The sequence below is a fragment of the Haliotis cracherodii genome, unplaced genomic scaffold (assembly GCF_022045235.1).
Source record: "Haliotis cracherodii isolate W230 unplaced genomic scaffold, xgHalCrac1.p SCAF_3, whole genome shotgun sequence".
NCBI lineage: Eukaryota > Metazoa > Mollusca > Gastropoda > Lepetellida > Haliotidae > Haliotis > Haliotis cracherodii.
Genome location: NW_027266286.1, coordinates 25,942,474 through 25,955,499, shown reverse-complemented (window position 1 = coordinate 25,955,499; position 13,026 = coordinate 25,942,474). Strand labels below are relative to the sequence as shown.

The following is a 13,026-nucleotide window of genomic DNA, read 5'->3' as shown; positions in this document are numbered from 1 at the left end:
GCCAATCTGGTGGTACATTATTTCTAATATTTTTGCTTGAGTATACTCTCTTGGCATCCTTGGTGCCGCCTGTTGGAGGCCCACAGACATTTGGCATCGTCCTTGTTGATGCTCCATGGTGGGTGGGGAGCCAGGAGGGTGAAACACAAGTATACTACCATGGTTACTCAAAACCCAAAAAACAAAAACGTGATGAGGAAGATATGATAACCAGACTCTGTTATTACTGGACGCGACGCCTGGCCTCGATTCATCGATGTACTCTCTCTCTCTCTCTTTCAGCAGGTTTTATGTCAACCACAGAAATCTCTTATCCTGTAGTATATTTGACAAATCATGTTTGTATCTGCTGTAAAAATTGTCCAGCAGGACACGAGTCTTTTCAAGCATAGGACCCTGTCTTATCTTCTTCTGAGATACATGCTGATGAGGCACATTGGCGATGAAACTCAACCAATCTTCAGTATAATCTGAAATACAGTGTAACGTGGTATGATTTATGATGCAGGAGGAATATGTGCACAGGTAATGGTGCTAAGTCTCAAACATAAAACAGGAATGCGTTATACATCCTTTCCTGGATCTTACCATAACTCTCTCTGTGTTAATAGTGGGAAAGAATATTTATGGAAAGGTAAAGAAAAAGACTCACTCAGTTTCAAATAGTTGTACACTTTTCTTAACTGAGATTCTGGATCTTCATCGTGGTCCTCTGTTCGCAAAATAAGGAATTGGTGTCTGGGAAAAACTTTCAGCCATTCTCGCATGTACACTGAATAGCACCCTAAGAAAATCCGAGTCTGTGAAAGAAGAATGGCCATTGTAATATGCGATAACATCTCGTCAGTTGTGTGAATGTACTTCAGACTTATTTAATAACAAACTTTTCCTACCCGAAGTGTTCGTGCTATGTCCAGGCTGTACAGACAATGTTCCACCGTGTGGTTCTTCATGCAGGTCTCCTCGATCTGAATATCTCTTCTCACAGCTTCGTGAAAAGCCACAGCTGATCTTCCGCCCCGCATTGTGTAATCAGAATATAACCTGCAATCATATCACACGGCATAATTCACTTGGATACGATTTTCAAGCTCTGTGAACACTTTGATATATCGGGGTATTTGAGCAGAGATTTTGTAAGATTGCACTTAAATAAGCAACAAAGCATTTTCATAATCATGGCATTGTTCTTTATCATTATCAAACAGAGATGTACCAGGAGGCATGAGTAATACGTTCAGTAATTGTAAACTTAAACGAAAAAAAACGTTTCTACAAACTTCCGTGTTCATAAGTGAAGGACATGTTCAAATATTTCAGTGAAGAAGTATTATTTTTAAATTTTTTTGCCCATTGTCAATATTTTTAAAGAGTGATGTAAACGTAGTGTCGTGATTTCCCTTGACTAAAATATCAAGTTCATTTGGTCATAAGATGTTCATATGCGTATTTTAAAGTGTGACCTTGACCTTCAAAATTATCAACTCAAAGACCAGAAATACCCGGGTTGATATCGATTTGAACGCTGTGTACTGTGAGCATGTTATAGACACAATTAGATATTCAAATAATTTCACTCACCCTGCCAATGCGACCATTTCCCCGAAACTCATTTATCTTTCTTCTGACTGTTACAAAAGTAACCAAGGTTTTGCGCACACACAACATACATACAGTGTGTAGATACCTTTCAGTTGGATTTCTGAAGATGAGAATGAACTTCGGATCTGTATACACGTGTCTCATAAGATGGGGTGTCATAACCACTGGTTTCTCTGAACCTACATTTTGTGGTATTTTTGGCCATCCTCGGAAATCGCTAAAATCTGACGGAGTTGCGTCACCTGCACGAATAAAGATAACAATAAAGGAACATGATGCTATCATTTAACAGCAATTTTGTCTCATTTCATTTTAATGATTTTAACATTAACAATCAAAATACAATTGTAGCACAAGTCATACGTAAAAGAAAATCGATTGAAGGTGGGAGTAGATTAAGTCAAACAATATAATTTTATTCAAATCGTTATTTCTGCAAAGGACGGGGCAGTCGGATTCTCTGCCTAGGTAAATTATCCTTCTTTTGCGTCCCCTGTGACCTATCATGAGATGGTTGGAATTTTCAATTTGTCCAATGATTAATGAAAAATAGTCAAGTATACTTACCTGTAATCATATTGTGATAGCCTGTTTCCGTAGTTGTCTGTTCTATCTTTTGCGCAGCGTCAGCAAACATATGTTGAAAGCAGCTGAAGCTGCAGGGTGTCCTCTCTTTCATGGACCATTCATAACCTGTGGAAATGTCAGCGGTTTGAAACATCAATGATTTATTCTATTTTTCACATCAAATGAATGTTGTATTTCCCATCGTGTCAACAACTACTACTTATATTAATTGGTTTATTCCTGCTTTCTGCTGTCTATACAAATCAGACTGATAACGTTATTACATTCCGAGTGACGTGATACTTTCTCTCATACCTGAGAATCATGGCCTTCATGAAAACTATTATGGCACATAATTGCGATGGACCAGACTGTTTCATGTATTATACATACGGCCCATACACAAACTATACGAGAATCAAATTTATTAGAATTTGGATTCAAACACGAAACAATATTCATGTTCCAAGATCATGTAACTCGTAGACAAGCAACGGACATATGTGCAACTGAAAAATCTTGCTTTAAGTCACTGAAGTCGGTGTAAAATGACTGTTTACCGAAAACTGTAATGCAGGTCCAGCATTATCACACGGTGCATATGTGTACAAAAACAGCTCACAAAATTCGTCAACGCATAAGACGTCTAAAAATAGACAGCAACATGTTATACGGAACAGAGATGAGGGTCATTGGTCACTGGGAGCCATACATCGATAGCTACTTGCAACTATCACCAGGTTGGAATCACGATACAGGACAGACAATGGACAAACCCAGGACAGGCAGACCACGTGTCACCACACCAACCGAAGATTGTTATTTGCATATCTATCATCTGAATATGCTTTTGTGGTTGGAACTGACGTCATGATAACACACAGATGCCATTGGTTCGTGCGAAAACGGGTGACAAGATGTAAACACCCACCCATGTGGGCCGTTTGACAAGGAAGTACGTTTTAATGGAAATAAATATCCATCAAAAGATTCCAAAGACAAATCAACAAAGGCGTAGGGTTTGGTTTCAGAACCTCCTTGCCATGTCGTCTTCACCAAGTCCTTCGCTTGTATCCCTGAACGAGAACGAAATACGTTTGTCGTGATGAAAAAGAGCAGTGTTAATATGTATGCCATCACGGCACAAAACGTAATCCTGTGGTGTACGTCCGGTATATTTGCAGTTTATGAATAGCATTCTCAAAATATCAGTCGGTGATTTCAACAGTGTTTTTTTCTCGTCGTGTTCGTCTTGCCTACATCTGGAACTTGATGACAATGATCGTAAAAACCCTGGTAATGGTCAAAACTATTTTAAAGTGATGAAAGTAGGTTTTTGTTATTTCCATCATATGTTTTCATTGCCCAGTAGCAATGTATTTTGGCAGAGTCTCACTTGTCCGAAAGCTCTTCGCTGGTCCCCGTGTCCCAGATTTTAATTCCCTGTTTATTCCATTTGTGGCATGCCAAGTATTATTTGCATATCGCCACCCATACTTTTAACACGTGTTTCTAATCTCCAAGCTCAACTAAGAAGGGAGCGGGCGGACTGAATAAGTGAGTGAGTATGGTTTTTTACGCCGCTTTTAGCACTATTCAAGCAATATCACGGCGGGGGACACCAGAAAATGGGCTTCACACATTGTACCCATGTCGGGATTCGAAGCCGGGTCTTCGGCGTGACGAGCGATCGCTTTAACCACTAGGCTACCCGACCGCCCCCGCGGACTAAATAAAATGTAAAATTTAAAAAAATGTCTTTTAATGATAACACTATATTATGACATTTTTTTATAAAGTTTAAAACAATTGGCTCTAGTCTATATATTAATTTATGACTTAGACAGAGTAGCTTTGCTTCGGAAACGATTTTTTTCCACAGAGGCAGGAGAAACTGGGATACGAAAACTTCATATTATTTCACAGAATTGAGATGGGATCTCGGATAAAACACGGACAGCCTTACATACTTCGAAACGATGTTCAGATAAGAAATTGTTCACACTAATTCTGTCATGCGCGTGAACATTGACTTCGACAATATTTTCATCACGATTATTCAAGTTGCTCTCTACACGGATCTCTTGCAACTACTTCGGTATGTACACATTTTCTGGTCTTGGAGCTCAAAGCAAAAGTGCATTTTTTCTCAATCCATGACGAGCATCTGCCATAATGTCAGTGTCTCGACAATCTTCCTGGTCAATTGACTTCAACAATGTAATACAGAAACGGCGTCACAACAGAGTCCTTCTCTGGAATATACTTTGACACAGCACAGGCAATCGTGGTTAGGGAATGATGCCCCACCGAGATGCAGAAATTCGTTGATTCGAAAACAGTGCCACAAATACTTCTGAACTGAGCTGAATAGACGAAGTGTTTGGAGAGATCCCAGATACTTGGACTTGAAGAAAGGGATATTAAACGTAGTGGCAGATGAAGTTTTGGTGTGGCCAAAACAGGAAGTGATGCCAGATTGTGTTTTTAAACTTGTGCGCGAAGGTACCCAAATCCAGCAAACAAACAATACACGTGACACATGTAGATCTGGGCCCACTTGCACAAAGCGATCTTAGTGCTAAGACTATTGTAAGCCTATGTTAAAGTATGAGAGTTACGATCATCTTAGCGCTAAGATCGCTTTGTGCAAGTGGTCCCTGATGCTCAAACTGAGGTTTGTGGAATATGTTTGTTGGATTTTTTGTTGATCCTAAGTACAATAATTTTTAGATAGGCCTAATGAAGGTCAAATCATCTAGTTTTATTTCGTTACTTAATTATCAGTTAGTTATGTGCATCTTGAAGCCAATTGGTTACACACGCTTTATTAACTGTGATCAATTGAGTTCCCATCCATGCAATGTGACTTTACAATGTTGGCCTCATGGGTCCTGGTTTAGGTCGCAAGTGTGTTCGTTAATTGACAAAGGGTAGTCTAACATTTAGTCTCAGAAATAATCTTCAAAAATACATATCTACACAAAAGAAAACTATAATCTAAATGGAATCCAGAAAATGTTTAATTTCCTAGAGCTGAGGCAATCTAGGCATGGGTTGGGCGCCATTGTATTCTCTAGGTTGTGGAGGACAGACTAGACAAGGAGTAATATGTGCAATAAATGAGGGAGCAATACATTGTGAGAACATGGTCATAAATATTTGTGCATCTCCGACATATTTATGCAGGGTGATTTAAAAATGGCTTAGGGTTTGTTCTTTTGCACTTTCGTTTTGCAATTAAGTTTACACTTCCATTCATACTGAGTGTTGTGGATCACGACATGCAAAATACGAATAAAGTATGCCAGTAAAACCAGTATACCAATATGTAACTCTTCATGTGAATTAATTACTGCTCTATCTTGTGCAACGAACATAATGGAAATATTCTTTAATGATTATTCTTCCTCTGACATTTGTCTTTGGTGTAAAACCATGTTCTCTATGGTACAGTATATTTCGAAATACGCTTGGAGTAAACATGTACACACATTGTATGTACTTTTTATATGTCCCCTTATTGATCATTTAAGGGCACCACTTTCTACCTTGATTTATTTACTGCTACGAAGTATCACTTCTAACAGAGTATCCACTGTGTGCGTAGACCCGGAATATTTCGGGGTAGTATTGGTCTCCAGCAACCCATGCTTGCCGTAAAAGGTGACTAACGGGATCGGGTGGTCAGGCTCGCTGACTTGGTGGAAGATTGTTCAGACTCGATTATTTACAGACCACCGTCATTTAGCTGGAATATTGCTGAGTGCGGCGTAAACCAACCAACCAACCAAACAATCACTGTGTGCGTAATTCTTGTCCCATAACTACCAGGTATAAATACATTGTTGTATCTGTGACTCTTTGTGCACACGACTATATCAACATTTGAGTTGAGGAGGGAGCAAATAGATTTGGAATACTGTAACTACCCATTTGTAAGTGTGCTTAAAATCCTTTTCAGTCGTTCACTCATCCATACACAATTACAGTGGTATTAACATAATGACATCATTACCATATCTTCTACGGCACCAGTAAATACATTCCTTCTTTCCGCGACAATCATTGCATCCGAGGACGTCTTCATGGGCCCTTATTCGGTAGGCGAGGTCGGTGGTCCCCGATTTGCACACACCCAATAGATGGAAGTAAGGCACACACTTGAGGCGTAACTTCCCGTCCTCTTTTGCGAACCAGCAGGGATTCTTAAAGTCTGGCAGATATTTGGGTCTTTCCTGTGATATAAGACTCAGTATAAAAAAAACAGCACTGCATTTATGTTTTGTAACACAAAAGGCGGTATCCTCTTCGTTGACTCACAGCACATAACACCGTGAACATTGAAAACCCAGTAACATTGCCTATCAACAAGATTTTCTTCTAAATCACCAACTGCTCTTTATTCCGACTATAAAATGTTATCAAAAGGGCTTGGAGTGATAACATAACTTCTAATTTCTAACCACGCTAACAACGATTTGACAACCGCCATTAAATGTCCTTTATATAGCAGGTAGAGAAATACATCTCTTCGATTAACGTTCAATGTGTGTGCCAAAAGTTTCTTGATGTTGAGACATTGTCCGGAAAGAAACATTACTTAGCTCAAATATGAATGCAACTGTTAATTGTGTGAGAAGACAGTATGAAACCAAGGTAATACTCTTAAGAATATTATATGGTAAAATACATTCGTGTAAAATGTATACATCAAAGATTTTGATAATATAATTTCTATGGTGACATTGCCAATAATGGCGAAAGTGGACAATGTGGTAAACAACAACTCAAAATTCTTAACATCGACACGTTTCCTCATGTGATTTCAGTAACTAAGCCAACCCTTTACATACCATACAGAACAGATCTTCTGCCTCATGTGGTCCTGCTCCCACACACCGAATGCCAAGTTTCACTAATGTGTCGTCTACTCTGTTTGCTTCTGGTACATATTCATGTGAAAACAGGTGCTTGCTGATTTCATTATATCCGCTTGGAATGCCATGCCGAGTCACAAGCCACAGTGAAACACAAAGAACCATTATGACTAACATCCATAACTTGAACTTCATCGTGACTTGCTGGAAAGAGTGAGTGATTGAGTGAGTTGGGTTTAACGCCACATTTAACAGTATTCCAGTTATATCACGGTGAGTCAGCTTAATGTGGGAGGAAAGCCCGAAGTGATGCAGGTCTCAGACGTTTGCCACTTCAGTGAAACCCACGAGCACGGGTATGGTGCTGACAAACCTAGAAACATAATCGGGATGAACCGGGATTCGAACCCACAATCATAGGTTTCAGGCGTGCCCAAGAATCGCGTCAATCGCGGCGCCTTAGACGACTGGGCCACCTCCTGCTGGATAGAGATACATGTACATATCCAACGGAAAACAAATACTTGCTGATTTCATTATATTCGCTTAGAATGCCATTCGAGTCACTTGCCACAGTGAAAGACAGAGACCCAGCATCAATAACCTCCATCGTTTGAACTTCATCATTACCTGCTTGAAAGAGATACATGTTCGTATGTGATATTTGAGGTAATATGAGTAATACATTGTAATGTTCTTGCATGGAATTGGATGGAGCTGAAGATCAAGTCACTCAATATTAATTAGGCATCAAAACACCTTGTGTGCACGATAATTGTATTTGTGATTGAAAATTGATCGAACTTTGATGAATCATCTCAAGGGCACTGCCTCGATTGCATCAACTTTTGTATAACCTCCTGCCGCAAGTCAAGGTTACTATCGGACACATTATGAAACATCGCGTTTTTCAGGATATAATTGGAGTTCTGTAACCCAGTTCAAAGCGACGTTATACACAACTCACTCACTCGGGATTCTGATAGAGGAGCTTGGGGGCATTCTGTAAAAAGATGGGATGGGACCGCTTCTGTTATATTTCTATAAATGATCTTGCCCTTTCAAGACAAAACATGCATGATTTAAATGTAGTTTTCGGGAACATAACTTGTATACGGTTCAATATCTAATTTTGTTATCCTAAATGTTTAAAACTCTTAGTTTTTGCTTTTCCCGGGCAGACTGAGTTTGTTTGATTTCAAGAGAATGCTCTTAAAACCTTTTGCATTACTGGGAGGATTTGCACAAAAATCAACCTTTGTGCTTTGAGTTAATACATCATCATAATAAGATTCCTATCACTAAGTGGGTAATTTGTACCAATTCACTTCACCCTCACCTTCACCTTCTCTTTCACCTATTGAGATGGCCCCTTACACGAAGATCGAGGTCCAAAATAGCGGCTTTGCTATGGATAGCTTCATATGCTGTGCTTGCTTTTCTGTGAAGTGTTTCAGAATCTGGAAACATTGGAGACAAGCCGCAACCCATGATGACACCAGTCACTGAGTGATCATGAATCATCGGATCACCACACAAACAATATTTAATCACGGTCTGATATGTTTAAAAAAAATCAAAATGGAATGTCAGGACATGTGATAGGCAAACCAGGTACGAACACCTCAAGAAGAGCTTCTGATGGTAAAGCCAGTAGTGAGGGCTTAGCGGTTTTGAGATCGATTCGATGCCTGGTCGTCTCAGGTTGTCCATACTTTAACGAGCCTGTCCTGTCAAGTAAGTTGTGTATTCTGGGGTGGATTTCAGTGCCATAAGTGCAGTGTTTATGAGTATCAAACCTGGTGTTGCATAAATCCCATGTCGATGTCAATGTAGGTAATTAGGAGCTACGGTCCAAGGACACATTCCTTTCAAACTTAGATAACCTATCACTGTCATCTGAGTTGCAGACTAGCAATGGCAAAGGTGGCACGGAACAGCAATAAATGGGTAGCTGCTAAATGGTATATTGGGAACCCCAAAGCCAGTTACAACAAGTTAAATAACATATTTGTACTGATTTTATTAGCTAGATAAGAATTTCCCCAAGTAAAGTCTATAAATACAAAATAATGACCCTCTCAATCCCTGAATTTGGAAGTGGTTGACTTGACCTAGTTCCCAGGAACTTGTCATTAAACAGTCAGTGGCTTCCAAAATAATTGTCATAGTCACCATGGTTTTTAAAATATTGCAACAAAAAAGAACCAGAACACAATCCAGAACTGCTGCTCAACATAAACATGTTGATTTACTGGTAAGATACCAGCTGGTCGAACATTATTGCCATTGGAACCAGCCTGAAGACGAGTCGTCATAGTATGACATGAAGGATTGTTCATTTTTGTGGCCTGTCAGTTTCATGATTTCATGGCATTCGACGCCAGCATGTGCATGAAATGTCACTGCTCTGGCTCTGACACGGTGGTTCGTGTATCTTTTGCTTTATTGTGCGTGTTCTGAAACCGATTGCATCCTTTCGGGCACTATTGTTTTTTATAGGTGCATTGTGCCTCCGAATCTGAGACTATTTGCACGATCACTGCGATGTTGAGAGTGACGAAATGGCGACTGTCAGCACCAGAAGACGTCATTGTCTCGGTCCGGGTGACACTTCAAAATTTTTCTTTCTAAGTTTAGTTGTGAAAAATGGAAGCTTGAAAGCTTCCAACTTCTTACTTCCGTACAACGTTTCGGAAAGATGGAATGCTCCACGCTCTACATCGCGTCTCACTTCCCACTTCGGTAACATGTTTTAGGAGATAGAAACCTTAAAACCTCGAATGTTCTGCCAATTTTCAACCCTATATTTCATAGATTGCAAAATCTAAAACTACTGAGGCGTTTGTCTTTTAAAATTGGTGAGTGGGTGAGTGAGTGAGTGGTTTTATGCCTCTTTTATCAAAATTCCCGCACTATCACTTCAACATATGTAAACAAGTATGTGGTTACAAAATGGTTATAACACGCACACTACAACTAATATCATTGCATATTATTAAAGGATGATAACTCTTTCCAATGTCATTAATCTGGTATGTAACTCAACAGTTATAACATTTCGTAATTTGAATTGCTGCATTCAATAGAGAAATACATTCCGAGGACACGAGTCATAGTTGGTATTTGTACGATAGAACATAGCCCAGTTATTCACATATCAGTCGCCAGTTGTTAGCATACGTTGACTTTAGTCATTCATAGACGTCATGCGCATTAATTACAATTAATGTTAAGTCATTTTAAAATAAATAGGTCTTGATGAAATGTTTTGTGTTATATCTTTATAATTCATATATTATGAAACTCATGCAGGACATTCTAAACATCTCAATTCACTTTAATCGAGCACGGAAGGACTTTACATGTGTTTCCATAGTTAGGGAGGAGTCAATAAAAACACCAAGGTTTTTGACGAGGTGAGGAAAACGGCGTCAAGGATTGTCCAATTGTGAGGTGGGTTTGCTGAGTTTTATATTGTGTTGAGGGTGGAGCGATTATCATTGCCTCTGTTTTATCATCATATTGTACGCTTCCTAAACATATTTAGTGAGACGCGAAGAAGAGCTTCGAGCCTCCATCCTTCGAAAATGGTGTACTGAAGTAAGAAGTTGGAAGCAGTGTTGAGTTCTCAAGCTTTCATCCAAAGCACATCATTTCGAAACCGAGAAGTAGGATGCGGCGTAGGGCTTTCAAGCATTACATCTTCCAAAAAGTTCCAAAAATAAAGTTTGAAAGATGAATTGTCAAGGGTTACCATGACCGTCTCGGTAGCCAGCGTAGGCCTAGTCGCTTCTGTCAAGAAAGTGTCGGGCCCTCATGTTAGTAAATGCGTTAAAGGTAAAATGTACATATATCGAATAGCAAGATCAATAAACAACCAACAAATTATATTTAAATACACAGGATTAGATTTCCAATCAAAAAGCAATTACTCATACCCAGTAGTTCAGTAACGTCCATCATCCACGTTCCATCGAAAACCTATACAAGCGACTTGATAGGGTGAAGCAATAATTGCATGAACCTGTTATTAAGGCCTTCAATATCAGCTTGATAACCGTGAACTAAATCAGTCTGTTAATCCACTCCATATAACTAAAGACGACATATGTTTCAGGGGTATGCCGTTTCACATTTCATACCGATACTTTAAAGAGATACACCAAATATGAGAATAAAAAAAAAATTCAAATTAATAATTCTGCAAAGAAAAACTGCCATAATCCCCAGCAGAAATGTGACCAAGAGCATTTAACCAACACTGTAATCAATGCTTACATGACAGTTCTTTCTTGTTTCATTTGAGTTAATTCCTTTTTGATGCTTTTTGCAAAACCTTATTTGTCAGGAAAAAAATGTACCGATCAACATACTACACCATATCACTCCCTGGTCACGAAACTATTAGATTTAATCAAACTATATTGTTTTTTAAATACCTTCTTATCTGTGATAATTTATTTCAGCCACACATCTGGCTATCGGGACGTTTGTATATATTGATTGTATCTAAAGGAATGAAAATATATGTACGTGGGACACCTGAAGAACTTTTTTTACTTAATCCCTGCCGCTACTTACCTTACTCGACCGATTCCCTGATCTGTTGGATAGAGAGCCCGCCTGGAGACCATTAAAAGATGGCACTCGTTTTTTCCTTGCCTGGCACTTAATATTAATTGGAAAGAACAAGAACTGGTCGCCTCGGATTCATAATACTGTGTCTTAGTGGGGTATCCATGTTAAACTGTGGTCTGTGTCATAAACGTGAAATTACGAATAAACTGTATAGCACACTTATGCTAATATCTAACATGTTCATGAAAACATGAACCATGATACACCGTTTCTTAATGTAGCAAGAACAACCACTAGATCACTATGACATACGTTTGAGGGAGAGAAAAGCCGGGTTTAACACGGGTAGTGTACCTGAAAACCAGTGTGTATATGATCCTGTAATACAGTTTTCAATTTAACAGTTTTAGCAAAAAACCTGTGCTTAATTTGAAGTATGGATTTATATTAAAACTTGCCTGTCCGCACGCATAAAATGTAACAACTGTCCGTGAACTTGATGTGCGTCTGCGTTGCTCCATAAATGTACGTTACTGCATGATAGCTTGGTAACAGATGGTGAGAGATGGTGACAGATAGGGGCATATTAATCATCCCATAAAATTGTGTACTTAATTTAGAAATTGGAAGCGGCGTATTGAGTTTTCAAGCTTTCATCTAAAACAAATGATTTCGAAACCGAGAAGTAGGATGCGTTTGAAAGATGAATTGTCAAGTGTTCCTCGGACTGTCTCGGTAGGAAGTGTAGGCCTAGTCGCTTCTGTCAAGACAGTGTCGGGCCCTCGTGTAAGTAAATGCATTATAGGTAAAATGTACTTATTTCGAATATACGTAACAAAATGCCATGAATAAAGGGTTATGTTACATTTTTCCAATGTTTCCTTTTCACGTTTATTATCGTGTGTTGCAATGAGAGAGCATATCCGTATAAACGTTACCGCTTTTTTGCGAACACGTACCATTGTTAATAATGTATTGATTTGATCTCAAAATCGTCGTCGCCCCAAACATCGGTAAGCGCTCCGGTGGGTGATCGGCAGCCGTATCTGTATGGATCGATATGTACTCTATCGGTGTATTCGTACGCAGAGGTTCTGTAGGAAAAGTCTTGATTTAATAGAGGTGTCAATTAGAAGATTTATACAACTTTCTACCAATCAAATTCAATCTTTACTCAATGCCGTGGTGGAATGTCATAATATTAAAATTGCCACGAACATACATTTCCTTCATGAGAAAGCTATTACTGAATCAGCTGGACAGTCTTCATTAATACAGACATTTTCTCGGTTAAACATCAACAGTTTTGATGACTGTGGAGAACAATGACTTTATCAAGTGAGTGTTCTTCATGGCCCAACTTAATAACATCAGACGAAAATAGACTCCAGTGAAT

The 13,026-nt window shown here is 39.0% G+C and overlaps 1 protein-coding gene across 1 annotated transcript; it reads right to left on the bottom strand.

The window, feature by feature from the left end:
- Positions 1–288: 288 nt before the first annotated feature.
- LOC139476073 (carbohydrate sulfotransferase 15-like) lies at positions 289–12,127 on the bottom strand. Its single transcript, XM_071259313.1, has 8 exons — positions 12,089–12,127; positions 7,026–7,253; positions 6,188–6,407; positions 2,170–2,295; positions 1,688–1,844; positions 894–1,044; positions 653–800; positions 289–470 (listed from the first exon to the last, which is right to left on the bottom strand). The coding sequence occupies exons 2-8, from the start codon at positions 7,242–7,244 to the stop codon at positions 289–291; spliced, it is 1,203 nt and encodes a 400-aa protein (XP_071115414.1). The 5' UTR covers positions 7,245–7,253; positions 12,089–12,127.
- Positions 12,128–13,026: the final 899 nt, after the last annotated feature.